This window comes from Sphaeramia orbicularis, chromosome 14, assembly GCF_902148855.1.
Source record: "Sphaeramia orbicularis chromosome 14, fSphaOr1.1, whole genome shotgun sequence".
Taxonomy (NCBI): Eukaryota; Metazoa; Chordata; class Actinopteri; order Kurtiformes; family Apogonidae; genus Sphaeramia; species Sphaeramia orbicularis.
The window spans coordinates 6,147,331-6,175,208 of record NC_043970.1 but is presented as its reverse complement, the minus strand read 5'-3'; the positions used below and the strand labels follow the sequence as shown (position 1 = coordinate 6,175,208).

Sequence of the window (27,878 nt, the reverse complement as noted above, 5' to 3'; positions counted from 1 at the left end):
TTTAAGTGAGGTACCAATCAAGCTGAAGTAACCAAGAACATAAATGTAAATTAATTTTTAGAAGGTTGTCAGTGACACTGGTATGGACAAGTTGGAAATGGAATTGATGCATCAAGTTATAAATGTAACCATGGTGTGTTTTTTTTGGGTTTAGTGCATCAGGTCATGGCTGAAGGAGCAGAGTACCTGTCCCACCTGCAGAGACCACGCCTGCTCCCTGAGGATTTCCCTGTGCTCCCAGGACGGAGGCGCCAAGGGCCCCTGAATCCCCCACCAGACCATACTTTTTAATGTATTTTTTCCACTGATATTATTACAGTTGGACTGAGGTTTTTTTAAATTGCATTTAAAAGGTTCTGTTTTCACTGATTGAAATGAGAAATGATTTCTGTTTTGGACCCTTGCTAAATCAGTGATTATTTTCTGCCTTATAGGAAACCATTTTCCTCATCAGTCCAGTGGTAAGTGGACAGGGTGATGCTGTGTTGACAAAATTAGTTACCAGTTGAGCAACAATCTGAAATGAGTCCCCTTGGGTTTACTGTCCAATTTATTATTCCAGAAGGGCATTTTATGTGATCCAATCCAAGTCTGAATAAAATGGTTATGCCAAGAAGCCAATGGCTACTCCCCAATGAGATCAAAATGTTTCTCACTTTTTTCCAGAGTTGAGTTTTCCTAAATCCCTCCAAAGCTACAACTCCTTGCTTGAAGTTAAAATTACTTAAACTTAAATGATTGTGTTTACTAAAGGAGTTGAATCCAGCTATTATTTAACCTTTTCTTCTAGCTTCTGGGAAAAGCCTCTCAGATCACATGGTTGTGGTCTCAAAATGCTTGGTGCAAATCGCTGAGGAATGTTTCAGTGTAGACATGATTTCATCTTCAGACTCTGCACAGCTTCAGAGGGAAATTCTCAGTGATGAGATGGTCGTCGTGAAGTACAATGACAATGTTGACTTCAAACTCTGCCGGAAAAAGACAGAGTGAATTGAATAAATATACATACCTTGTATGTTGCATTGTCAAAGCACTGACAAGCTACAGTCATGGTAACTTACTGCACTTAACTGCAATCAGAACAGTGGATCTGCTTTTACATTTACCACACATCTAAAAACTACACTGCTTATTATGCAATCTAAGTATAAGAAATGCTCGTATCACTTTAAAAATATTAATCAACAGTTGTTTTGACACTATATTAACCTATTTGATTATTAGCCCCATATTTAGATGCTAAAGTACAAAAACAATTGCCTTCCTCTGCAAAAAAAAAGTCCAAGTCCCATCCAGACTCGTATGTAGTTAAGATATAACAGAATTTAATAAAAGGTATTCAGTGTAGTTTATGGTGTAATAGAAATTGTTATGTAACACTGTAAAGCACTTGGTGATTTTCTGTGAAAAGTGCTATATAAATAAAATTTACTTACTTACGTGTGTAAATCAAGTGAATTGTATCCAATAAGAAACTTTATGTCCGCACTCAGAGACATACAGAATTTAATAATGGATACTGCATGTTTAATACAACATTTTATGTCAGTTAAGCCTAACCTTTGACCTATTGGAAATATATTGTCACATTTTATCCTATTAAATGTTTGTAAAATGTTACCAGTGAATACATTCTTGTGTTTGGTCATATAAAAGTCATAACATGTGGTCATGGATGTACACACTTAAACGCACACAATCTGAAAACATAAAAAACTCACTCTGCTTTCAATACTGCAGTTCACTTTTTATTGAATGGATCATTAACCTTTAAAAGATCCACAACTATTTTTGTCAATTTCAAACTGACTTTTCTGTCTTTGGGTCAGTCCATCTCAAATCACTCCAAAAAATGGCATTTTTAAACCTCATCCCTTCCATTTTTTTAAATGAAATTTGGTATATGTGTAATTCATAGACAGAAAAGCCAAAATTTTAAATTTTAACTTTGTAGGACCAACGTTTTCGAGATATTGCAATTTCATTTTTTCATGATAAAGGCTGTGGCAACTAAATTTCAAATTGCTGTAACTCAGCAACTACTGGTCCGATTTAAAAAGCAAGCTATTTCTGTTAAGGGAGACCATAAGAAATCTAAATCCAGCATTATTTTGTGCATTTGGGTACTTTTGAGTTGGATGACCTTTTATTTTGACCTTGAACTTGACACTGTGGTGCACACCCATCCTCTTAGACAACATTATGAAAAATGTAGCCTTATGTGTCAACTACTGCATATAAAAAAAATTGGAGGGGTTTTCTTTATTTTCATGCAATACCATGCAGAAGCTGACATGCCCATTCCTTCAGAGATCCATTCAATGTTCTTTTCTGTATACTTTTTTTTTTTTTTGAGCAGAAGAAAAACAAAACTTTTATGTGTACAAGGAACTAATAGCAGAGCAAATACATTAATAGAGATGATCAAGACAATATAGCAATTGCCATGTACACTGGTAATAAAATAAATTCACTATGCACTGCTTGAAAAGGAGTGGGAAGCAGAAAACTTATCAAATCCCACCCCTACCTCTCATATATACAACATTAGCACATTACTTTTGCTTCCTTAATGATAAAGTTACATTTGTTTAGAGTCTTAGTAATGTAAATAACAGATAAAAAAAACAGATTAGGAAAGCTGATGTATATTACACATAGTAGCTATCTAAATGACAGTCTGCCTAACTTATAATACAATATATTTCAACAATAATCACATACCAACAATGGTAATGGAAGTAACACATACCAACAAAGGTAAGAAAGAGCCAAGGATGTAATGGCCCAGCAATTGACAATAAGCCCCACCCTCCCTGTACTGTGACTAGACCATATGTTTATAAAGTGCTTTAAAACTGTGGATATTTTGGCATTGCTTGTGGTGAAAATCCAGGCTGTTCCAAAGTTTCACCCCACATACAGACAGACAAAAGTTCCTCCTGGTAGTTCGAACCTTAGGTAGTGTAAAATTTCCAAAGCCTCTTATGCCATAAGTACTCTAAGTGCAGAAAACCTTTGGTAGTGGTTTGTTGAACGCTTTATATAAGATTAAGAGGGTATAATCTTTCACAAGGTCATGAATCTTAAATAAGTTTGAATAAAGAGATTACTATGTGCTAGAAATTCAGCCTTGTGTATGATCCTCGCTGCTTGTTTTTGTAGTATGAATAATGAATGTATGGAACATTTATAATTGTTTAGTCACACTCCAATACAATAGGTGAGATAAGGGAGTGCAAAGAAACAATATAATATTCCATACACTGTCTCAAGTTGATATTCCAAGAAATATTGTCACAAACCAAAAGTCAATGAAAATTTCACAACTGTCTCAGTCTTATGAACACTAGGTGTCTGATGTTTACACCTTGTCAACCAGTCAATTCAAGCAGTGGCCAGATGTTCTGGCCAGGTCATTATAAGAAATACTGTGGTTTCTGGTTGAAGATGATATCAAGAATGGAGCGCTTATCATACAATGTACATCTGATTCAGGAATCCAACCACCATCATCTCTGGGTGGCCAGTAGAAGGTTTTAGCTAGTCCATGAGGGTGCATAAACGTAATCCCATAGTCACCAAACTCTTCTGCCACCTCCTCCACCAAATCAATAATCAATAATTATCAGAAAACTGAACTGCAGTGTAAACATTGATTAGAATCTGGGCTTGTTTAGACCTGTCAAAAATGCAAGGTGATACCACAGCTGGACAAGGTACATGTAGGCTTCGTATGCACATCTTCCGCACTACTGATACAAAGAATTTACTAGGAATCTTGAGGCAGGCCTGTATTCTATTCCAATTTGCTCAAGTATTAAAAAGAAAATCCCTCCAAATTTTTTAGATGTTGTAGACACATAGAGCAGGGATTAAACTTCTCCGTCACCACGACAGATTTCTGTCAAATGGAAAAACTGACGGAGGAAAAAAGTCATATTGAAGTAACTTCCCCAAGTGTTTCGCGGAGTCCAGTCGGCACCGCGATCCTGTCCTGGGTCTGCTGTTCTGAATCTGCAGGTGTTTAACACAGGCACGCCACGCACAGGGGGCTGATAGGTTTAACAGTGATGATAATAAGATGACTTCTTTATTTTTATGTCGGGAGGACAGATTGATGACTATTTATCTTTGGAAGGAAACGCTGCTCATTCTGTGCCTCAGAAACACATGGACAAGGTCAGCTTTACCGAAGTTCAGCCTCCAGATGCTAAGTTTAGTTTAGTGCTAACAAGTAGCTTTCATTATGAAAGAACCACAGCGAAAAGGGAAGAAGACAGAACTGATCTACATGTACCTTCATGTTTGGGTTCATAGCTTATCTCCTCCTGCCGGTATATGACTAGTGTGTGTGTTTGTGTTTGTGTTTGTGTGTATGTGCCCTTCCCGTGCGCGCCGCACAGCCGCGGCCTTACGCGGTTACACACCCGACTGCATAAGTGCTTTATTTGGACCCGTTTAGCATCTTATTTCTATCTGTGTGGTACAGTACAAAGATAAAATTGAATGAATGAGTAACACCCTTGGTACATTTTCCCCAAAATTCATGTGCTGTTGGAGTTGGAGTTATGTTTTAGGAGTTCCTAAATTGTTAAAAAGTTTTTCACTCATTTTTTGCAGTAAGGTTTTCTTCTAGTTATTATTTTCACTTGCTTCAAAGGTTTTCATACCCTTTAAAATTAACCAGAGAGCACCAAAATTGACCTGAAGCTTTAAAAATTTTCTGGGGGAGGACCCCTAGACCCCCTATCAATACCACTTATGACATTTATTATATCCATGTTACGAATCTTCTACACCTGTACACTCTCCCATTCAGTGTGTTTTACAGTATTGCCAAATTTGACTATATAAACTTGTACGCTATAGTAGTATTGTATTGCATCATTTTTAATAGTGGCCAATGATTTTGACCAGAAGAAAATTTTCAGTCAGATGAAAAATTTTTGCTTTAATCCTTGACATAGTGTGTGTCCCATAGTGTCAATTTTAAGGTCAAAATATATATCAAAAGGTCATCCAACTCAAAAGTACCCAAATGCAAAAAAGAATGCTAGATTTAGATTCCTTATGGTCTCCCCTTTACAGAAATACCTTGCTTTTTAAAATCGGACCAGTGGTTGCTGAGTTACAGCAATTTGAAATTTGGTGGCCATAGCCTTTATCACGAAAAAGTGAAAAAAAGAAACAGCGATATCTCAAAAACGTTGGTCCTACAAAATTAAAATGTGAAATTTTGGCTTTTCTGGCTATGAATTACCCATACACCAAATTTCATCAAAATTGGAAGAGGTGAGATTTAACTCATTGGGTGAACTGAGATGGACTGACTCCCTTTCCTTTCCTCATTGTACACTGCCTGGACAAAAAAAAAAAGTTGCACATGCAATATTTCACTGCACCACTTTGACATCTTTTTTGTCACATAATGCTGATGTAGTGTCACAATAACATTCATAATACATTCATAATATTTTTTCCATCCATAGTTGCATTAATTTCTGATGATGGACAGTTGGACCGCTGCATCAAGTCTTCATCACATCTCAAATTAGAGTCTGGACAAGCCTATATGGTGGCTAATCCATGTGTGAAAATGAGGTCTCATTCTCCCTGAACCACTCTGTCACAAGACTGATGACCCTGATCAATCCCTGCATTGTCCAATCTTTTTGACATTGATGCAGTAAGTAGCCTCTCATGTCTTTAGTTAGAGTAAAAATAACTTGTTACAACTGAAACATTATTAAATACTGCAGTACTCACTAATTAAAGAATCTGAAATATTTGCTTAGTTAAATCCAGACAGTTACCTTTTTTTGGCCAGGCTGTTTATTTAATTCTAATTGCAGCAAGTGGCCTTCCATATTTCTTTAACATCAAAAAGACTGGACACTACCAAGACTGATCAGGATCATCAGACTTGTGACAGTGTGGTTCAGGGAGAATGAGACACATGGATTAGCCCCCATAAAGTCCAGACTCTAATTTGGGATGTAATGAAGACTTGATCCAGCAGTCCGATTCTCCATCATCAACAAAAACTGAAGAAAAAGCAACTTTTTTGGTAACAATTTCATTAACTGAACATACACCAAGTATTTCCATCCACTGCCCTTTATCAAACTAATGTGTTTTACTGGTGAATCAATGTTGTAGAACATGACTGTGTTTCCACGTTCACAACGGAGCCTCTGAACGTCCAAATGGTCATATCTGATGACCATGAAAAGATGACAAACTGCATTTTATGCCAATTACAGGTACATCTCAAAAAATTAGAATATCATAAAAAAGTTCAATACTTTTTGTCATTTCAAAAAGTGAAACCCATATATTATATAGACTCATTAGACAGAATGAAATATTTCAAGCCTTTATTTCTTGAAATTTTGGTGATTATGGCTTATAGATAATGAAAACCCAAAATTCCGTGTCTCAGAAAATTAGAATATTTCATAAAATCAGTTTAAAAAAAAGGATATTTTAAACAGGAATGTCAGGCTTCTGAAAAGTATGTTCATTTTAGGGATGCACCGATGCTGATACCAGTATTGGGTATCGGTCCAACACTGAGCTAATACTAATACTCATACTTGTAAAAGTGCTTCGATACAAACACACCAATACCACTTGAAGGCAGCATGACGTTCACCTCATAGTGCAGCAGGTACGTGGGCCAAGGAGTAATGTCAGCAGTGTGGAGATTTTTCAAAATAAACGACAGTGACAAAAGTAACGGTGACTGAAAGTTACATTAAAGAGACAGACTGATACGGATGGAGCGTTCTGTCTGTCCTCTGCCAACATTCTGTACATAATTCTGTCAGTTTTCCGGGTGCTCACGGATGCATACCCAGATGGAGAATTCGGAGCAGTACCACCAGGAACTGTAGAGGTAGAGGATCTGTTCAAAGATCGACTGTGTGAGTTAGAGAAAAACTACTGACATATTTATGACAACTACCCTCATTAATACCAACATTAGCATCCACATCAGTATTACCTCCTCTGTTATCACCATGTTTATTATTTATTATCTTCTTCTTCTCAAAAAACTTTACTCTTCTTTGTGATATTTGGCAAGTATGATTAATTAAGACCGAAATTGAAAGATTGAAAAACGCTTATCCCAATCCATTAAATGCCAGCAGCACCATTTTGTTACAGTCAGACTACTGACAATGACAAAGCACATTTTCAAAAGTAACTAAGAACTGTAATGTATTATTAAGTACTCATATCGGTACTCTGTATCGGCAAGTAATCAAAAGTAAGTACTTGTACTCTGTCTGGAAAAAACTGGTATTGGTGCATCCCTAGTTCATTTCTATGTACTCAATACTTGGTTGGGCTTCCTTTTGCATGAATTACTGTATCAGTGTGTCGTGGCATGGAGGTGATCAGCCTGTGGCACTGCTCAGGTGGAATGGAAGCCCAGGTTGCTTTGATAGCGGCCTTCAGGTCATCTGCATTGTTGGGTCTGGTGTCTCTCATCTTCCTCTTGACAATACTCCATAGATTCTCTGTGGGGTTCAGGTCAGGTGAGTTTTCTGGCCAATCAAGCACAATAACACCATGGTCATTGAACCAGCTTTTGGTACCTTTGGCAGAGTGGGCAGGTGCCAAATCCTGCCGGAAAATGAAATCAGCATCACCAAATCATCACTGACTGTGGAAACTTCACACTGGACCTCAAGCAACGTGCACTCTGTGATTTGGTCTGCCATGGCATCAGCTGGTGTTGGTCCACTGTGTTTTCTGAAGTCCACAGTCAACGCAGGCATCTACCAGGATATTTTAGAGCACTTCATGATTCCTTCTGCTGACAAGCTTTATGGAGATGCTGATTTCATTTTCCGGCAGGATTTGGCACCTGCCCACTCTGCCAAAGGTACCAAAAGCTGGTTCAATGACCATGGTGTTACTGTGCTTGATTAGCCAGCAAACTCGCCAGACCTGAACCTTTGGGATATTGTCAAGAGGAAGATGAGAGACACCAGACCCAAATATGTAGATGACCTGAAGGCCGCTACCAAAGCAACCTGAGCTTCCATTCCACCTGAGCAGTGCCACAGGCTGATTGCCTCCATGCCACGCCATATTGATGCAGTAATTCATGTAAAAGGAAGCCCAACCAAGTCTTGAGTACATAGAAATGAACATACTTTTCAGAAGCCTGACATTTCTGTTTAAAATATCCTTTTTTTAATTGATCTTATGTAATATTCCAATTTTCTGACACACTGAATTTGGGTTTTCATTATCTGTAAGCCATAATCATCAAAATTTCACGAAATAAAGGCTTGAAATATTTTGCTCTATGTCTAATGAGCCTATATAATATATGGGTTTCAGTTTCTGAAAATGAGTGACAAAAAATATTGAACTTTTTCATGATATTCAGATTTTTTGAAATGTACCTGTATTTACATGTACTGATAGGATTAGTGGATCAACAGGTATTAAATATTTTAGATCAGTAGATGCTTTTGATCAGTGATGGCTGTTTGGGTCTTTATGGGTTAAACCGTATCAGTATGTTCCTGTCATTTCACAGCCCTTTTTTTCCAGACAAATGTTCACTACATTATTCTCATCCAAGCTGTGATTGAGGTGGATCAGGTTCAACCCTCACACTCCTTCATCCCATCAAGCTTTTGTAAAGCAGCCTAGAGTTCAGTCTACTTACCCACTTTGAAGTTGGTGGTCTCCAGGGTGGGGCAGGTGAACAAGCGGGGAAACACCATGTAGATGGGTATGGCCAGACCGTGACACACGTCCCCCTCTGCTATCTGAATGTTCTGGATCTCAGTTGCATCTCTGGCGTAACCTTCAGCGCAACCTGAAAAAGGGGAACAGTGCAAAATCTGAAACACATGCACATCACTGCAGCGCCTGTCAAACATCTGGTCCTGAACCTACCACAGGTCTCCACTCGGACGAGCTGGAGCTCAATGCTCTTTATGGGAACATCCGAGTTCTCCACCACAACCTCCCCGGTCAACGGCTGACTGATCACACAGTTAGTGGCATCTAAATGACCTTGGATAAGAAATTTTGGCAAATTGCTCCTCTGCAAGAAACAAGAGCAAGCGATGCCTTCAGTGTTGCTGCTTCAGAGACCAGACAAGATGATGTACTGGAGAGAAATGTTGACCCACCTCACGACTGCTCTGTAGAGTGTCTGGAGTGATGGTGAAGTTCACCCTAGTAGGGACAACTTTAGCTTTCTGTGGCTGCAAATGAGACACAAAGATCAACATAGCTTGTCCTTTGACCTAGGTTCAACACTCACGCGTTACTCTTCCACATTTTCTCAGCTTCAGAATCTTTAATAGTGGGTGGATCAGCTTGTAGACATTTCATTTTATTTGAGTGAGGTTACATGGTGCTCAGATCATTTTCATGTCTTCTTAAATGTCTTCTAACCTACAAAGATCCAGTGCTACTTTTGTGGCAGTTCCCAAATGAATTTTTCTCTAAATTTTCTTTAGTGATTTATCACCATTTATTTGTAATATCCTCTGTATTATGTTTGTGAAAATCATGTATTTTCCTATATTTAATTTACTGATCATGTGGATGTTCATGAAAACTCTGAGTAAATTCAAAGGTCATATCAGAAATGGAAAACTGGTGTCTCCATTCACTGTCATTGATCCAACTCCATGGGTTTTACTAGTGAATTAATGTTGTAGAGGATGAAGGTGTTTCCACGTTGACTACGGAGCCTCTGAATGTTCAAATGGGTGACATCTGATGACCATGAAAAGATGACAAACTGTATTTTACACCAGTTATTAACATGTATTGATAGGATTAGTGGATCAACAGGTATTGAAAATTTTAGATCAGTAGATGCTTTTGGCCTCCAGTGAAAGTTTGTTTGGGTCTTTAAGGTTTAATTAAGTGAACAGTGCAGCATGCTTGTTGGTTCATGCATGAAAACACACACAAAATCTCTTTCAATTTTAATTTGTATGCATTTTGCAATTTGAGTTTTCATATTTTTGGTATTTCCATTGACTTTTATTCCCAAAGTGATAATGGGCAGAAAAACAACTAGATGGAAACACGCCTTATATCTGCCAGTTCAGAATGGTTCAGGTATTGTTGTAATGCAGCACACTGCACTACAACACAGATTCTTTCAGATGTTATATTATCCAGTGACATCTTTACTTTTGAACAGAGAAGAAGGCCTGGTGCAGTGTAGATTTGTGTGTATTACATATATACCAGAGGTCGCGTTAACCGAAAATATTCAGTTATTGACAGATTTTTTTTAAAAGATGACGGAAAATTCTGAAGGCCGTCGAGCTTGAAATACTGAAGGTAATCTCTGAAAGAAAGTTTTCAGACAACACTGAACAGAATCTGCTCGTCACAGGATCACTGGTCTGTCTCTTAACAGGGCATCAAACAATCCACAACAGCATCCTTCCTGTATAGAAACCTACAGCGCCACCATTCACCTCTACGCTAAATACAACACCAGTACTTCTTTCAAATGACTCCCCGTTAGTTCATCTGTAGTATGCCCCCTGTCCAGTTGTTGGTGAGTGTGCATATTAATCAGTCATTGTCAAGTCTTGTCTCATTGTTTAGCTGACTTTAGCCAAAGTCTGATACTACTTTGCTAGCGCAAAATGACAAGACATCCGAGTCTCCTTAGTTATTTTAAAAATAGGACCAATGGCCCTGTAGCTTACCGGCCAAATGAAAAGCTTTGGGAAATGTATCCAGATGCCATTTATTATCACCCGGTTCTGTGTATTTATTATATTACAGAAATAGCCCATGTTTTCGTCATATTCCAATCAGATCTGTCAAAAATTCAAATTCCAACTTGACATCATTGATACTTACTGATGTATTGTATCAATCCACTTCCTATCTCTTACAATGGGAAAATTTTTCAAAGTCGCACCAAATCCAGAATCAGATCCGGATTGAAATAATTTCAATACCTTGTGTTGACATCATCATAAAGAAGCTGTATACCAAGTTTGAAGTCAATCAGAACTGTAGTTTGGGAGAAGATGACGATTGAAATTTTTTCCCCATAAGAGCCCATGTTACATTTTCCGTAAGTTCCCGGATCCAGTGACTATTATGTTTTTGTCATCTCCCCATCAGGGCTGGACTATAGAAATTTACACTTGATATCATTTATATTTACGGAGTTATTGCATTCATCCACTTCCTATCTCTTATAATGAGGAAATTTTTCAAAGTGGCACCAAATCCAGAATCAGATCTGGAGCCAAACAATTTCACTAACTTTTGTTGACATCATCATAAAGAAGCTGTATACCAAGTTTGAAGTCAATCGGAATTGCAGTTTTGGAGAAGAAGACGATTGAAATTTTTGTAACGGACGACAGACGACGACGACAGACGCTGCATGACAACAATAGCTTATGGCCTGTCGGCCGGTAAGCTAAAAAACCCAGTAAATGTGATGGCATTGATAAACACGGTGAAAAAAGAGGGACGGATGGGATGGAGGATGAAGGAATAGTAAGTAATACGCCAGTTTTTATGGCATTTAGTGTGCTATACATACCCGAACCATAACCCTAAGTGCGTGGTAGTTGACATGGCATGAACGTACACACAGAAAGCTTATAATGCATACAGATAACATGCAAATTAAGTGGCATACGTATGTTTATGTGAGTCATGATATCACGTTAGTTTATCCGCTAGCAGCAACTACAGTTGCTGCATCATTTAGATGTTTTTGAACATTAAACACTACTTAATATGTCTCAATATCATTAAAAAAATTTAATTTGAAATGACGGATAATAATGTGTTATGATGGAATTTTTACAACCCTGTCCATCCAAATGACAGACAATAAAAATGTCTAACGCAACCTCTGATCTATACCACACACAATTGATGCTTTACAGCAGGGCTCACCAACTCTGGTCCTTGAGAGCTACTATCCTGCATGTCTTAGATGTATCCCTCTTCCAACACAACTGATTCAAATGATAAGCTTATCATCAAGCTCTGCAGAAGCCTGATAATGGCCCATCAGGTGTGCTGGGAGAGGGAAACATCTAAGACATGCAGGATAATAGCTCTTGAGGACCAGGGTTGGTGACCCCTGCTTTACAGCTACACCAACACTGGATCTTCTACTGTCTGACAGAGGTTAGCATGATAGTACAGCTGATTTTATACTTTATTTATTATTAATCAACTCATATCCATAAAAAAAATATTCAATTACAATTTTCCTGAATAGAAGCTTAATTTCCTTAATTACACTGCCGCTAAACACTAGTTCCACTGTTGTGTTTCACACGAACACTTATTGTGATGCATATGACGCCAGGACCAGCACAAACAACATGGAGTGTAGCTCAGAAGAGACAAACGAGGACAAAAAGGCAGGAAATGTCTTCATGCTCAATTTTCTTCATTGAAATCATCACTTACTCCTTTAAACTTTGAACCTTTTACACAAACTGTAAAAATATTTGGCTTTATTTTTTTTTCAGTTGTATGTTAGTTCCACCTTAAGTTGTTAGCAAGTTGGATCCAAATGTGTTGAAGACTGCAGTGCACATATTGTTTGTAGATATCATTTGACTTGTTTGTTGCTGTTTATAGATATTTTTGTATATACATTTATACTACTGTTATTATTTCTATATAAATATTTTATATGCCTTTAGTGTGTTGGAAGTTTCCAAAGAAAAAGAGTTTCATTGTGCACTTCTGTACAGCGACAATAAATGTTCATTCATTCATTTATCCATTCATTTGTGTGACAAACCTGAGAATGCACGATGAACTCACAGGTCCTGCTCAGGTCTTTGGCCAACAGCGAGCGCTTCACGTCACAGCGAAGTGTGTACTGAGGAGAGAACAGAGCACAGGTGAGTCTGAAGGAGCGCCAAACTCTGGAAACATCAACCCTGTGAACATCCAAAGCCACTTTGGTCTCTATTCATTATTTCTGAGTCAAGTGGTGTCATAATTTTTTCATTGTGTTGGTTCATTGGCATAAAAATACTTGTCAATAACACTTTTTGTTTATGTTATGCCACTGAAGCTGAACAATATGACAATTATTGTTAGTGTGATAAAATATACTTATCTTGATATACATTTTTTTGGTCTTTAGGGTTTATTTTGTTCACATTCTCTGCTAAAACACATTTTGAAGAAGCAAATCAGTTTTCCATGTAACACAACTCAAACCATTATGACATATTTTCTCCATGATCCCTTTACTGTTTGTCTTGTTGAAAAATAACCCACTGTGATACTCATTATTATTTTGATTTAATTAATGAACATTAACTATTAATAAGGTCTTTACAGTTTTTTCATCTTGTTGTGTTTTTCCAGTCACTGATGAATTCATTACTACCTATGTACTGTTGTTCAATCCATTTAGGTTGTATGCAGTCTTGACGTTGTGAAGACATGTGATAATGCAAATTTAAAATAATAGACAATGTCCCTTAAATGCATTAAAACTAAAGCAACTAAGTCTGTTTTGAAAATAACTTTGACAAATTTGTCAAAAATATGTGTACCTACTTTGTTTTTGTCTTTGTAAGCCTCACCTGGATGTTGACGAACACACCGTGGTAGGTCTCATACAGGACTTTATTGGACTTCATGTGCAGTGGGAACTCAAAGGGAATCTCGGTCTTGCCTCCTGGGATCTTTCCTGCCTTGGCCACCTCAATGCTGCTGCTGATCAGTTGGATCGGCTGCAACAGGAAACAAAATAAGCTGGAGGTACTGACAACAATGTCAGATCCAAGAATGACATGACACAGGCTGATATTCATTCTACCCTTAAGTGTTCACAGATAAAACCTAATCCAGCACAGAAATTAGATTGTAAAATAGACTGATTGTCTAACAAGATAAATATAAGAAAAGGTAAGAACAATTTTCCAGGCTTTTTTTGGCTATTAATAATAACTTGACCTTTCAGCAGGGACTTTTTGATCATATCTCTGTAGAACTAAATACAGAATGCAATTATTTGCAAGTTTCATAAACCCATACATTAATCACAACAGACTACAAAAAGCGTACTGAATATTTAAACTACGAAAATGTGCCATTTGGAAAAGAAGACAACTTTGATGGTATAGTGGTAAATTATATGTCAGTTGTATAACTGTCAAGACCAGATCACTTAGGCTACTCATATCTGACATTTGTGTAATTCCTATCTAACTAGGCGAACTCCCATCAGTATATAGCTTGTGTGACTCTTACTCTAAAGCTCTTGTTTTCCTTTGGTCATACTGACATGTTGCACAGAATATCCTACACTATCCATATCTAATGTCACAGTACACCCTTTGACCATCATGCACAAGAAGAACATCGAGTGTTTTGTCTCACACTGATGTACACGACCAGAGGTCCCCCCTATCTTACATGTTGTGGTTCTCCCCCTTTCATAGAAAAGGGATTCTGAAATTCTCCTGTCTATCTCATGATGGCCCCATGATGTTTTGATCAGTTGTAAACTGACTTTAACCTAGCCCTCATTTCTACAAGAATCACGTCATGTCTGTCATGCCATTATCTTGTTTGTATAAAAACTCACTGGCTATGCTCCTGCTTACCCTTTTACTCCTACACCTTAGCCTTGTGCTTTCGTTAGAGAGGGATCTTCCTTGCAAGGGGTGAATAAACTCACATGTAAGACCAGCCTTGTCTTTTGTGCTCTTAACTGATAGATTTTTCACCACAATTTGGGGGGCCTCGTTTTGGGAGCTCTTCAGTGAGAGATGCCACAGCTTGGACCCAATGGTAAAACCTGTGCACAGTGGACCAGAGCCTCAGACCCCAACCTCACCATCGAACACTGCTGAGAAGTAGAGCCCGACCAATATGGGATTTTTGGGGCCAATGCCGATACCGATATTGGGGGCTTAAAAAAAAAAAAAAAAAAAAAAAAAAGGCGATATCCATTATATCGGCCAATATCAAATATTGGCCGATAACCGATATATTGGCTGATGTATGAAATAAGAACATTGATCTACACAGGATATAATAATCTTATATTAGATATTGTGAACATGTGGATTAACAGTTTCATAAATCTTTGTTTATCTCACAAAGATAATTTACACAATTTTCAAACACTGTATAATAGTCTGATATTAGACTAGTCTGTGACCTGTAGGGAACCACGAGTTGTAGATGTGATAATTTTATGCTGGGGAGAGCAGACTTTTGAAAAAGATGTGAGTCCATATTTTATAAGTAGTGACATAAAAATTGTTTGGTAAATCATTGTTTAAAATGTAAGTGACACCTACCTTTAATGACTCCAACTACAAAGCAAGCTATGCAATCACAAAAATAATTAGAGCAAAAAATATTACTTAACACAAATTATTGTTTCCCTCACAAATTTTCCCTCACAGCACTATAACTTCCCATGTGGACTAAGGCTAAACTGAGCATGTGCAGAGTGAATTAGGTGAGTCCTAAGTTGTTCCTGATTGGAGCAATTGCAAGAGTTACAAGTGACACCGTGTTACCACTGTCCCCAGTCTCCCCTACACTATTACACCCAGGCGTGCCTGACAGGAAGTCCACGGACATGGGTGTGTGTGGGGTGAGCATAATTCATAAGATTGGGGGAGGGGGGGGTTTCGGTAGGTTGGTTGGTCGGTCCGGGGACGATTAGCTTAGCAGTCCATCCTCGTCGGAATGGGGGGAGTCAGTCCGTGATTTTCGGTGGACGGAGCCGGGGGGGGATTAGCAGTCCATCCTCGTCGGAATGGGGGGGAGTCAGTCCGTGATTTTCGGGTGGACGGAGCGGGGGGGATTAGCAGTCCATCCTTGTCGGAATGGGGGGGGCGTGATTCCCTGATTGTGTGCGTGTGTGGGGTCCGAGCAGAAGTGAAAGTGAAACTGACAGGCTTTACTGTGCCTCTAAACTCTCCGGGCAGCACACACCACACACACACACACACACACACACACAACACAGACACACAGGAGCAGGTGAGCGACAGAATCTCCACAGCAAAAAGTTAATAAATCGGTTACATATTGGCCGATGTTGATTAATCAGTGATAAGCTATAATCGGCCCGATAAATCTGCTGGCCGATTAATCGGTCGGACTCTACTGAGAAGTGGGGCCTGATGTCTGAGGGACAGCATGTGCTTTCTCACTGCTGAGGTCTACAGACCCAGTGGGGAAAGTCTCTCAATACGGCTGGTGAGTTTTTTTCCTTTTTCTGAACATTCAAAGTGTGTGGGTTTCTCAAGTTCCACTGCCAGGGTTTCACAATTCATGCTGGGGTACAACCAGATTGTGCTTCAAGGTTTTTCAGAAGAGAGTAGAAGAGTATAATACAGATCACTCATTGTACGTCATTTGTTCTTTTTTTTTTCTTTTTCCCTTTTTTCTTTCTCCTCCTCTCCAAATTTTTAGACACATTCGTGGGGAATAAAAACCAAAATGGGATCAGGGAATAGTAACCTCAAAAAAGCAAGCTGGCTTTCCACTCCCATTCACTATATGGTCACCAATTATTGGTGAAGAATGTATTGGTCAACTAAGCATATGGGTATGAAATGTAGCTTTCCAAAAAGCGGCAGTTTTTAACCTAGAGTATTGCCAATTCCTAAAAAATTGCTTAAATAAACAAGAGCATAGGAGTAGGGACAATGGGAGCAAGAGAAAGGGAAAAAGAGAGTGCCATTTACAGCAGATTGAATGGCCTTCAACTGTTGAATAAGAGAAGTCAAAACTTAGATATAACAGGTTAACAGGCAGGCAGTGCCACACTAACCTCTCTTACCAGTGCATCAAACTAGATCCCAATCTGTACTCCCTCCCACCCACGTCTCACACCCTCAGCATGGTCAGCTGCACCGCCAGAGCCTGCAGCAGAACCAAAACCGGCACCGGGGCCAATCCCATAACTGGAGACCAACAGCCAGCAGACCCCAGCACAAGGCCACCCACACCCAATCCAAGCCCCGCCTGAACAACACCTGTATCCATTTGAAGACCTCATCAGTTAGCAGCGTCAGGGTGGGCAGAGCCACACCCTACCAGTCCAGAGGCTGAGGGAGGGGACATAGAGGCACCTGCATGCCCTCATTGCAGCCTCCTTCATACAGAGACATTTCACAACCAGCCCCTCCCCACCCTCGAAGCAAAACGTCATCCGCCCCTTCCAACCCATGGTGGAAGTAGCAATAAGGGAGGGGGTGCAGCCAGTCCACAGACCATGGACATACATGGACATTAAAGAGGCCACTGCCCAGCCTCCGCTCAAGTCCGAGAAGAGGGGCTGAAATTTGCGTTGAAATCCTGTCATGCTTATCAGCACTTCAAAACCAAATCACTGTAAAGCTCGCAGACTACTCATGCCTAGATTGCGATGACTGGGGCCAGTCTCCAATAGCTACCCAGATCTCAGATGATCAACCCTGTCTTGGGTCACCAGGACAACCATAACCTGTGTGACAGCCATCACTGGACTCATCAATTACATCTGGAATATGTACCATGCCAGGACTGACATAAGTCAAAACTGTCCGCCTGCGTTCAAACGAGAAACAGAGGACAGCACGACTACCTTGCAAGGCTGACACAGATCCACAACATGCTACAGCGGTATTAAAAAAACCAGTGGTTGGGTACTCCAACCGTCCCATAACCCATGGGAGGCCGCCTGGGTGACAGCTCTTCATTAAAGGACTGAGACCTGAAATCAGAGATAAAGTTAAAGACTCTTGTGCCGAATGGCAAACCGGTTGCCTCAGCATGATCGAACGCACGCTGTACACGCAGAAACGATCATCAACGCTAAGAAAAAGAATAAAACCAAACAACTACGCGAGCAGGCTGCAGATGGCCAAGGTGAGACAGTTTGGAACGGCTGGAGGAGGAGGGACCGCACTCGTCCAGAAAGAAGCAACCCTCATCTCAACCGCAGCAGGGACCACAGAGGAGACAACAGGGGCCGACACAGAGCCTGCATCTACTGTGGGAGTGTGGGTTACTGGAAAGACGAGTGCCCAGAGAGACACTGCAGGGCCGCATGACCAGGGTGGGGACTGAGGACAGAGATGGTACATCATCTGGTTTGACCACGAACCCGCACCCTGATCACCAGTCACCTGAGAACACCATCACACACTCACAGACTCAACCTCACTCACACACATAGCTGGGCCGAGATGGAAAAGACAACCCTGTCGTAGCCATGCTTCCAGCGACAGGATCGGCGCCCTGAGATAGCATGTGTGGTGGCATATGTACAAGTCTCTCAGACCCGTTTCCTTGCAAAACTCCTGCCCTCTGTCACTATTGTATTGACCCTAGATTACTACCACACCCATTACACACACATCCTACAAGCCACACAGACCCATGCATGACACTACACATTCTCCACAACAAAGAAAGGGTTCTCTGGAGCCTTTCCCTGGTGGGGAGCAGTCACACAATGCCCACAGAATTGCTGAAATTGCTCTTGAACTTGAAAATCTGACTGAACTTAACCATGGACAACGAATGGGGAGGGAAGGGATAATCTGGCCAATTATCAATGTTCAGTTGCTATGGAATGGGCACCTTACATACCTGGAAAGGCACCATCAATGCTCAAAGGCATATAGAGGTTTAAGAGCAATATCTTGTCACATCCAGACCATGTCTTTATCAGAAAATACCTTGCAAGATAATGCTGAATCATACACTGAATCTATACAACATAGTTTTCGTAAAAGAAGAATCCAGAACTGGCCTGTTCTAAGCACATGAAAATAACGTGCTAATGGCACAAAAAATATGACACCACTTAGCACCACCACTTACAGTATCTGTATTTTCTAGTATGCCACTGTACTGAGCTTGTTTACATTGCTGTAAAATCCAATAATGTGGGGTAATTACAATAATTGTAATAATTAGATCTGATGTCTCCATGGATAACCTACCATATAAAAAAATATATACAAAAATATAAAATTGTTTGATAAATTAATTCATGTGCCAATACATGACACTAAAAAATTTAAAGGCATTTATTATCTTAACATTTTATTTTCTGTACCTTTTATTTATTTATTTTGTCCTTATTTATATTTTTCCTTCTTCAATTTTTATCCCTGCATTTATTTTTGCGTTGTTTTCAATTTTTATTTTCTTTATCGCTTTTCTTATTTATTTCTATATTTTGTCTTCATCTGCCATCTTATTAATTTATTGGCATTTTTTTCTTCAGTTATATTTACCTCTCCAGTATTCCCCCTTTTGCATTTTCTTCCTCTGTTTATTTCTCCAAGTCTATTTATTCCTGCATCTCTAGTTTAGATTTAAAAAAGGAAGAAAATAAATAAGGACAAAATAAATGAATAAATAAATCAATGGTACGTCAATCAATTTATCAAGCCATTTTCATATTTCTGTATATATTTTTCATTATGATAGGTTTGGTTTCGATTGTTTTACATGCACTTCAGAAATGGGATTGATTGAAAACCCTAGTTTAGACACTCCAGTCCATTATTGGATTTCTTTTGGAGGTGCGTACGTACACAGTGATAGTCGACTCAACTACCTGTCATTGTCTCCCACTCACATCTGACTACATCACTTCCATTTTCTACAATTTTCATTGTTTTTACACATGCGCAGATGTAGAAGAACCAAATAAATCATATTAACCTGTATATGTGCCCCTAAGACATCAGAGTATTGGGGAGAAATCCAGATGTGCAAATACAATTTCTCATAATCAGATGAATGCTATTATCTGATAAAACATGTCAGATTATACTGTTTAGATCAGTGGCTCTAAACCTCTTTTGAATAAACACCCCCTCACCTTATCATCAACCTCCCGCCACACCCCCCTCCAAGAAAATGCCGCGACCAGGGGATAGGGGGTGTAGTTCTGTAAGTAACACGACAGATCTTTTTGCGGAGGACCCGGGTGGAATGCAGGGGTTATATAGCTCAATAGCTAATGCCCCCCTCACCTTTTCATGAGCCTCCCCCTGAACGACAGGTGGGCAGAAAACAAGAGCACAAGCAGTGTTGGTATACATAGTTTTATCGTATTTCATGTTCTAATGAACAAAGTTTGTTCTGATATTGATACTTACATTGTGATGATAACACTAACACCCCCCATTTGTGCCTGAATACCCCCTCTCAGCTTTCTAATTCAAAATGCCCCCGAAGTTGTCCCAACGCCGCCTGGGGGGCAGTAACACCCCCGTTGAAAAACACTAGTTTAGATGATCGCTTTAATAATCTGATAACTCCAGAAATTGAATAATAATCAAAGTATTAGTTTGCATGTAAATGGACTCAGTCAAATGTCATCATCTCTCTATTGAATGAGACAGACTGATTTCTTGTCCATGCATGGCTTCATCCCATTAGTTTAGAGTTTGAATGAGTCACCTTGACTGAGTTGTAAAATGCCTCAAAGACGCCGACGCTCTTGGAACTGAGCTGTAGGTTGACCAGGCCGTCCATGCTCAGACAGATGCCGTGATGCTGCATGGTCTCCTTACACACAAGCACGATGACCCCGGCCACCACCTCCTGCACACAAAACATGGCTCAAACACTCACTGTGACAAACACTAACTAGCACTCACATGTGTAAACATGACTAGATGATATGAAACGTTGATCGTGTCACCAGCAGTCGCACCTGACATGATTGACTGTTTTCTTCATGTTCGTAACTCGCCACTGTGGCTAGGACTATAGCGTAGATTACAGGCTTTGTGTTTAATCAGAGCAAAGTTTGCTTCAAATGGAAAAGGCATAATGTGACTTCAACTTATGCAGATAATTGTTTGAGCCTCAGATTTCAAGTTTCTGCCTCTAAAAACTGACAGGGATGATAGGGTAAATAAAGGAAATAAAGTGCCTGTGATCTCCATCTAAAGACCCCTTGGCTGCTTTTATTATTTATTCTTTTTTTTCTCTTCATGTGCTGAAGGACAAACTAACTGTCCTTAGGGATCAATGAAGTTAATCTGAATCTGAGATCATCATAACCAGTCAGACGTGGCAAATGAGTTGTTATCTGGCAATGAGGGAAAATAAAGAGACTCAATACCCAAACCCTTTATTGTACAACACCTTAGACGGTAAAAGATAAGGCTGGGTACTAAAGTGCAAGAAGTCTATTACATTTTCTAATATATTTGGTACTAGGGATTATTAAAATCATGCAAGTCGTCTTTGGTGAGGCTGCAGTGAGTTCAACAAACTGTGACCTCACGTACATGTACAGGCCAAAAGTTTGGACACACCTTCTCATTCTTCGCATTTTCTTTATTTTCATGACTATTTACATTGTAGATTCTCACTGAAGGCATCAAAACTATGAATGAACACATGTGGAATTATGTACTTAACAAAAAAGTGTGAAATAACTGAAAACATCTCTTATATTCTAGTTTCTTCAAAGTAGCCACCCTTAGCTCTGATGACTGCCTTGCACACCCTTGGCATTGTCTTGATGAGCATCAAGAGGTAGTCATCTGAAATGGTTTTCACTTCATAGCTGTGCCTTGTCAGGGTTACTTAGTGGAATTTCTTGCCTTATTGATGGGGTTGGGACCATCAGTTGTGTTGTGCAGAAGTCAGGTTGATGCACAGCTGACAGCCCTATTGGACAACTGTTAGAATGCATATTATGGCGAGAACCAATCAGCTAAGTAAAGACAAACGAGTGGCCATCATTACTTTAAGAAATGAAGGTCAGTCAGTCTAGAAAATTTCAAAAACTTTGAATGTGTCCCCAAGTGCAGTCGCAAAAACCATCAAGCGCTCCAACGAAACTGGCTCACATGAGGACCGCCCCAGGAAAGGAAGACCAAGAGTCACCTCTGATGCTGAAGATAAGTTCATCTGAGTCACGAGCCTCAGAAATCGCAAATTAACAGCAGCTCAGATTAGAGACCAGATGAATACCACACAGAGCTCTAGCAGCAGACACATCTCTACAACAACTGTTAAGAGGAGACTGCGTGAATCAGGCCTTCATGGTCAAATAGCTGCTAGGAAACCACTGCTCAGGAGAGGCAACAAACACAAGAGATTTATTTGGGCCAAGAAACCCAAGGAATGGACATTAGACCAGTGGAAATCTGTGCTTTGGTCTGATGAGTCCAAATTTGAGATCTTTGGATCCAACCGCCATGTCTTTGTGCGACGCAGAAAAGGTGAATGGATGGATGCTACATACCTGGTTCCCACCGTGAAGCATGGAGGGGGAGGTGTGATGGTGTGGGGGTGCTTTGCTGGTGACGCTGTTGGGGATTTATTCAAGATTGAAGGCAACCTGAATCAGCATGGCTACCACAGCATCCTGAAGTGACATGCCATTCCATCCGGTCTGCGTTTAGTTGGACCATCATTTATGTTTCAACAGGACAATGACCCCAAACACACCTCCAGGCTGTGTAAGGGATATTTGACCAAGGAGAGTGATGGAGTGCTGCGCCAGATGACCTGGCCTCCACAGTCACCGGACCTGAACCCAATCGAGATGGTTTGGGGTGAGCTGGACCGCAGAGTGAAGGCAAAAGGGCCTACAAGTGCTAAGCATCTCTGGGAACTTCTTCAAGACTGTTAGGAAACCATTTCAGGTGACTACCTCTTGAAGCTCATCAAGAGAATGCCAAGAGTGTGCAAAACAGTCATCAGAGCTAAGGGTGGCTACTTTGAAGAAACTAGAATATAAGAGATGTTTTCAGTTATTTCACACTTTTTTGTTAAGTACATAATTCCACATGTGTTCATTCATAGTTTTGATGCCTTCAGTGAGAATCTACAATGTAAATAGTCATGAAAATAAAGAAATGCAAAGAATGAGAAGGTGTGTCCAAACTTTGGCCTGTACTGTACATATATGTATGCTCAGACTGATTACATGCTGATCCATAAAGATTCCATGCTACTTTTGTGGCAGTTCCCAAATGATTTTTTTCTGTTTAACCTTTCTTAAGTGATTTATACCATTTATTGGAACATATCCTCTATATTTTGTATTTATCAATGAAAATCTGTTTTTTTCCTATATTTAATGTAGTTAACATGTACTGTATATGTTCATAAAACCTCAGATTAAAGTTACACTTTATTGTTTCAGAAACAGAGAAAACTGAAGAAAAGGTGACTTTTTTTGGCAAAGATATCATTAACTGAACAAAAAAACAAGTGTCTCCATTTACTGGTGAATCAAAGGTGTAGAAGGTAATGGTTTCCACATTCACTACAGAACCTCTGAATGTCCAAATGGGTCACACCTGATGACCAGGAAAAAATGACAAACTGCAGTTTACACCAATTATTTACATGTATTGATAGGATTAGTAGTTCAACAGGTATTAAATATTTTAGAACAGTAGATGCTTTAGGTTGCAAGTGGCTGTTTGGGTCTTTGAGGGTTAAGTGTGGTACAGACCAGAGCCTTCGATATAACAGAGTCGTGACACTTCCATAGACTCTTGTTGTAAAAAATGGCGGACGAAATATGGACCTACTTTCGGGTTATGGCGGGGCCGATAGTTCCAACATTGAGTGTAGTGGCATCGGAATACATTCATTTCTATTGCAGCTTATCGAGCAACTCCCGTGCTAAGTTAATAAGGTATTGTGATCTTTCAAGTTATCAAGTGTATTTAATGTATTACTGGACATTTATGTTGTAAATTCTGTTTTCTTTGGTATGTGTTAGCATTTGTATAAATTTATATCTTAAACAACTGTTATGTTGGATTTTCAGCTGTAGCCCTATAGTTGGCTAGCTTGACTTGGCCAGCTGTTGCGATGAAACCACTATAACCACAAATTATGGACTTTTTAAAGCTGCATATGACTTTCATCACCAATTTTTCATCAAACTGTAAAACCCGAGTCATAGCCTAAGTATCACAAATCCATAAGTCTCACTGATTATGCACCTGAATCTCCTTCCTCACAGTGAACAATTTCGAAGTGTACACCACCATAAACACTCCGTGTGTTTACAAACAGAACCGGTAGGTCACTCAGGCATTTTCGGAAATTTGTCTTGATGTGCTTTGTGGGAAGTGGAGCTTCATGCACCCGCAGCAGCAAGAGACAATGAAGCCGTTTCCGTGTTTGTTGCCGCTGCGGCCATAATGCAGATCGTGGCGTTGATGACTTAGAATTGCTTTAGGCACATGATGGAGCGAAACACAGACCCGGCCCATCTGTTTGCTCCACATGCTGTGGGTTGCCTATTTGTAGGAGCAGTACCTCCCCATGAGGAGGACCAAATACGCGCACATATGCAGGGTCGGTATCAGTCCAGTCCCGGACAGAGCAGCAGGGTGTTGTGTGTGTGTGTGTGTGGTGGTGGGTGGGTGGGGTACTGAAATCTTGCTCCATCGTGTCAGGTATGACGCAGAGTCATTAATGCCCATTTCTTCTAAACGGCCCCTCTTCAGATCCATTTATTTTATTTAATTTCTCTGCAGAATTTATTTAGTTCTAATAATAATAATAATGGATTGGATTTATATAGCGCCTTTCTAGACACCCAAAGCGCTTTACATTATTGACCCATTATTCATTCGCTCTCACATTCTCCCTCTGGTGGTGGTAAACTACATCTGTAGCCACAGCTGTCCTGGGACAGACTGACAGAAGCGTGGCTACCATTTTGCGCCTACGGCCCCTCCGACCAACACCAAACATTCATACACCAGTGTGAGTGGCACTGGTGGTTCTACTACATAAATGTCATTACATGTACTGTATCCTTAATGGTACAATAAATTAATCATAAAGGAATATGAATATGGCTTTTCTTTCATGAAGTATATAAACAATATTTAACTTTTATTCTTATAGACCCTATTGAAAGAGAAATTCAGATTCACAGGAAATGTGAGGTCGGGGTACTTCTATCTGGCCCCACTTTGCAACAAGGACCACCGACTTGGACAGGCGTTCCAATGCATTTTACCGGGTTGGACGTCGAAAACTTCCCATCTCCCAGCACTCTGGAATGCCCCATTCGTTTTTACAATTTCACGGGGAACGTGGAACTAAGAAATCGGAAGTGTGTTTGTTTTGTGTTGTGACAACTGACACTTGCCTTTAAAACTCATAGTTCCACATCCAAAACGCAATGTGTCACTTACTAACGATGCAAATAGCCAAGCAACAAGTGAACTGTTCTAGAACAGAGCCATTAACAGTGACTTGGTCATGTGCTTCTCCTTAAACATTGACTAAAAGGGGGATGTTAGCTTGACGGGCTACAACATCGCCTGTTAGCTTACGCACCTCCTCATGATAAACTTTGTTCGCTCTCTTAAGTCTGATGTCCAAAGTAACGCTCATCTCGGACCAGCCAACATCTGCCTAGAATGGTCAGCAGCCGCCTTCAATCTCTCACAAAACCTGTTAGTTCGCAGTTGGCCGAGCTCTGCTTCTACTCCTGGTCCTAGTCGACAGGAACCAACCCGCCGGATGTTTCTGAGCCCTTCAAAATAAAAGCATCATCTCAGCTGCCACTGTGTCTAACTCCTCAGTAAGTAAAGTATTTACTGTCTGTCCTAAAAGTTGCTAGAATTTGATAAATGACGTTATTTCGTAATTTGTATAATTGTAAATGTGCATGTAATTGTAATGAACGACGTAGGAGAGAGGAATAACATTGTGTTGGACAAAAAAGTGAATGTAAAAAAAAAAGCGCTGATAACTACAAATGAACTTCTCTGGCAATTCTGTTTTTTTTCTGTTTCTGTGATGTCCCCACAGTAGCCTAGAGTGGACAGGGTTTTCTTGAAAAAAAAAAAAAAAAAGCCACAAATATGTAGGAAGACAGTCTGTCACACAACAGTGTTCACAGTGACAGTGGATTTTCTTTATATACCTTTCCAGAAAGGTAAACCCAAGGGACAGTCTCATAGAAAGTGAAGAGATTTGCTTACTTGCTAATTATACTTCGAACATTCATCATAGGTTAGACCTATTTTGAACCGAAGACAGAGAGATTTTAACGAACTGAGCTGCATAAATAAACTATAAGCATATTCATGTGTTTTGGGGGCATCTGTGAAGAAAACAAAGAATGTCTAATCAGAACCAGAAATACTTCATACATACATATATATATATATATATATATATATATATATATATATATATATATATATATATATATATATATATATATATATATATACAGGGTGGGGAAGCAAAATTTACAATGATCATTTAGTTGTTTTTTCTCAGCAGACACTACGTCAATTGTTTTGAAGCCAAACATATATTGATGTCATAATCATACCTAACACTATTATCCATACCTTTTCAGAAACTTTTGCCCATATGAGTAATCAGGAAAGCAAACGTCAAAGACTGTGTGATTTGCTGAATGCACTCGTCACACCAAAGGAGATTTCAAAAATAGTTGGAGTGTCCATAAAGACTGTTTATAATGTAAAGAAGAGATTGACTATGAGCAAAACTATTACGAGAAAGTCTGGAAGATACTATTAAAGAAGAATGGGAGAAGTTGTCACCCGAATATTTGAGGAACACTTGTGCAAGTTTTAGGAAGCGTGTGAAGGCAGTTATTGAGAAAGGAGGACACATAGAATAAAAACATTTTCTATTATGGAAATTTTCTTGTAGCAAATAAATTCTCATGACTTTCAATAAACTAATTGGTCATACACTGTCTTTCAATCCCTGCCTCAAAATATTGTAAATTTTGCTTCCCCACCCTGTATGTATATATATATATATATATATATATATATATATATATATATATATATAATATATATATATATATATATGTATATATATATATGCACACACACACACACTCCTCCTGGGACCCAGCCTATTCACTACTTAAATTCACTACTTACAAATTGTATGCACTGATTATATATATATATATATATATATATATATATATATATATATATATATATATATATATGTGTGTGTGTGTGTGTGTGTGTGTATACATATATATGTGTGTGTGTGTGTGTGTGTGTATATATGTATACACAAAGTAACATATGCAACATTTTACTCCACCACCTTTGGTTTTCATCACAGGAGACATTCACTGCAACATCTTTTTTGCCACATATTGCTTACGTAGTGTCACAATAAAGTTCATAGTATTTTTTTCCTCCTTAATTACATAAATTTTTGATTATTGATGATGGAGAATTGGACCACCGTATCAAGTCTTCATCACAACCCAAACTAGAGTCTGGACTTTACGGTGGCCAATCCATGCATGAAAATGATGTCTGACTCACCCTGAACTGTTCTGTCACAAGCCTGATGATCACGATCAATCCTGGCATTGTCTGATCTTTTTAATGTTAAAGAAATGAGAGGCTATTTACTGCATATATATATATATATATATATATATATATGTGTGTGTGTGTGTGCGTGTATATAGTTTTATATATTATATATATATATATATATATATATATATATATATATATATATATATATATATATATATATACGACCGGTCAAAAATTTTAGAACACCCCAATTTTTCTTTCCGGAATTTCATTGAAAATGATGCATTTTAATGTCTCGGTGTACTCTGAAATCAAAGCATAGAACAAATAAACAATTGAAGTTAAAAAAGAAATCATGGAATCAATTTAGAAACCAAAATGTATTCTAAACTTTTGACTCATCAAAGTTGCCACCTTTGGCAGATATAACAGTTGAACACACTCGTGGCATTCTTTCTACAATGGAAATCAAATATTCTTCAAAAAGTTCTTTCCAACTCTGTTGCAGAAGTTCCCATAAATGTGTAGCACTTGTAGGTTGCT

General features: G+C 39.1%; 2 protein-coding genes across 3 annotated transcripts in view; one reads left to right on the top strand and one right to left on the bottom strand.

Moving 5' to 3' along the window:
* Positions 1–1,169, top strand: part of ttc3 (tetratricopeptide repeat domain 3) — a 57,918-nt gene extending 56,749 nt beyond the window's left edge. Inside the window, 1 exon segment of the mRNA XM_030153222.1 lies at positions 155–1,169. Coding sequence (XP_030009082.1) covers positions 155–265 — 111 coding nt within the window. The 3' untranslated portion in view covers positions 266–1,169.
* vps26c (VPS26 endosomal protein sorting factor C) lies at positions 340–25,519 on the bottom strand. 2 transcript variants are annotated; one of them, XM_030153237.1, is made up of 8 exons: positions 25,333–25,519; positions 20,455–20,598; positions 13,602–13,751; positions 12,803–12,883; positions 9,168–9,242; positions 8,929–9,079; positions 8,696–8,848; positions 340–968 (listed from the first exon to the last, which is right to left on the bottom strand). In XM_030153237.1, exons 1-8 carry the CDS (start codon positions 25,387–25,389, stop codon positions 886–888), a joined length of 894 nt encoding a protein of 297 aa, XP_030009097.1. In that variant the 5' UTR covers positions 25,390–25,519; the 3' UTR covers positions 340–885. The 2 variants fall into 2 exon arrangements, with proteins under 2 accessions (XP_030009097.1, XP_030009098.1); XM_030153238.1 differs by lacking the exons at positions 20,455–20,598; positions 25,333–25,519 and adding an exon at positions 20,067–20,126.
* Positions 25,520–27,878: the final 2,359 nt, after the last annotated feature.

Coding starts and splice junctions, on each gene's coding strand:
- vps26c (XM_030153237.1), bottom strand. CDS start 25,389: ATGAGCGTTACTTTGGACATCAGACTTAAGAGAGCGAACAAAGTTTAT. Junction 8,849..8,928: donor CGTCCGAGTGGAGACCTGTG/GTAGGTTCAGGA, acceptor CCCCTTTTTCAG/GTTGCGCTGAAGGTTACGCC. Junction 969..8,695: donor GACCACCAACTTCAAAGTGG/GTAAGTAGACTG, acceptor TTTTTCCGGCAG/AGTTTGAAGTCAACATTGTC.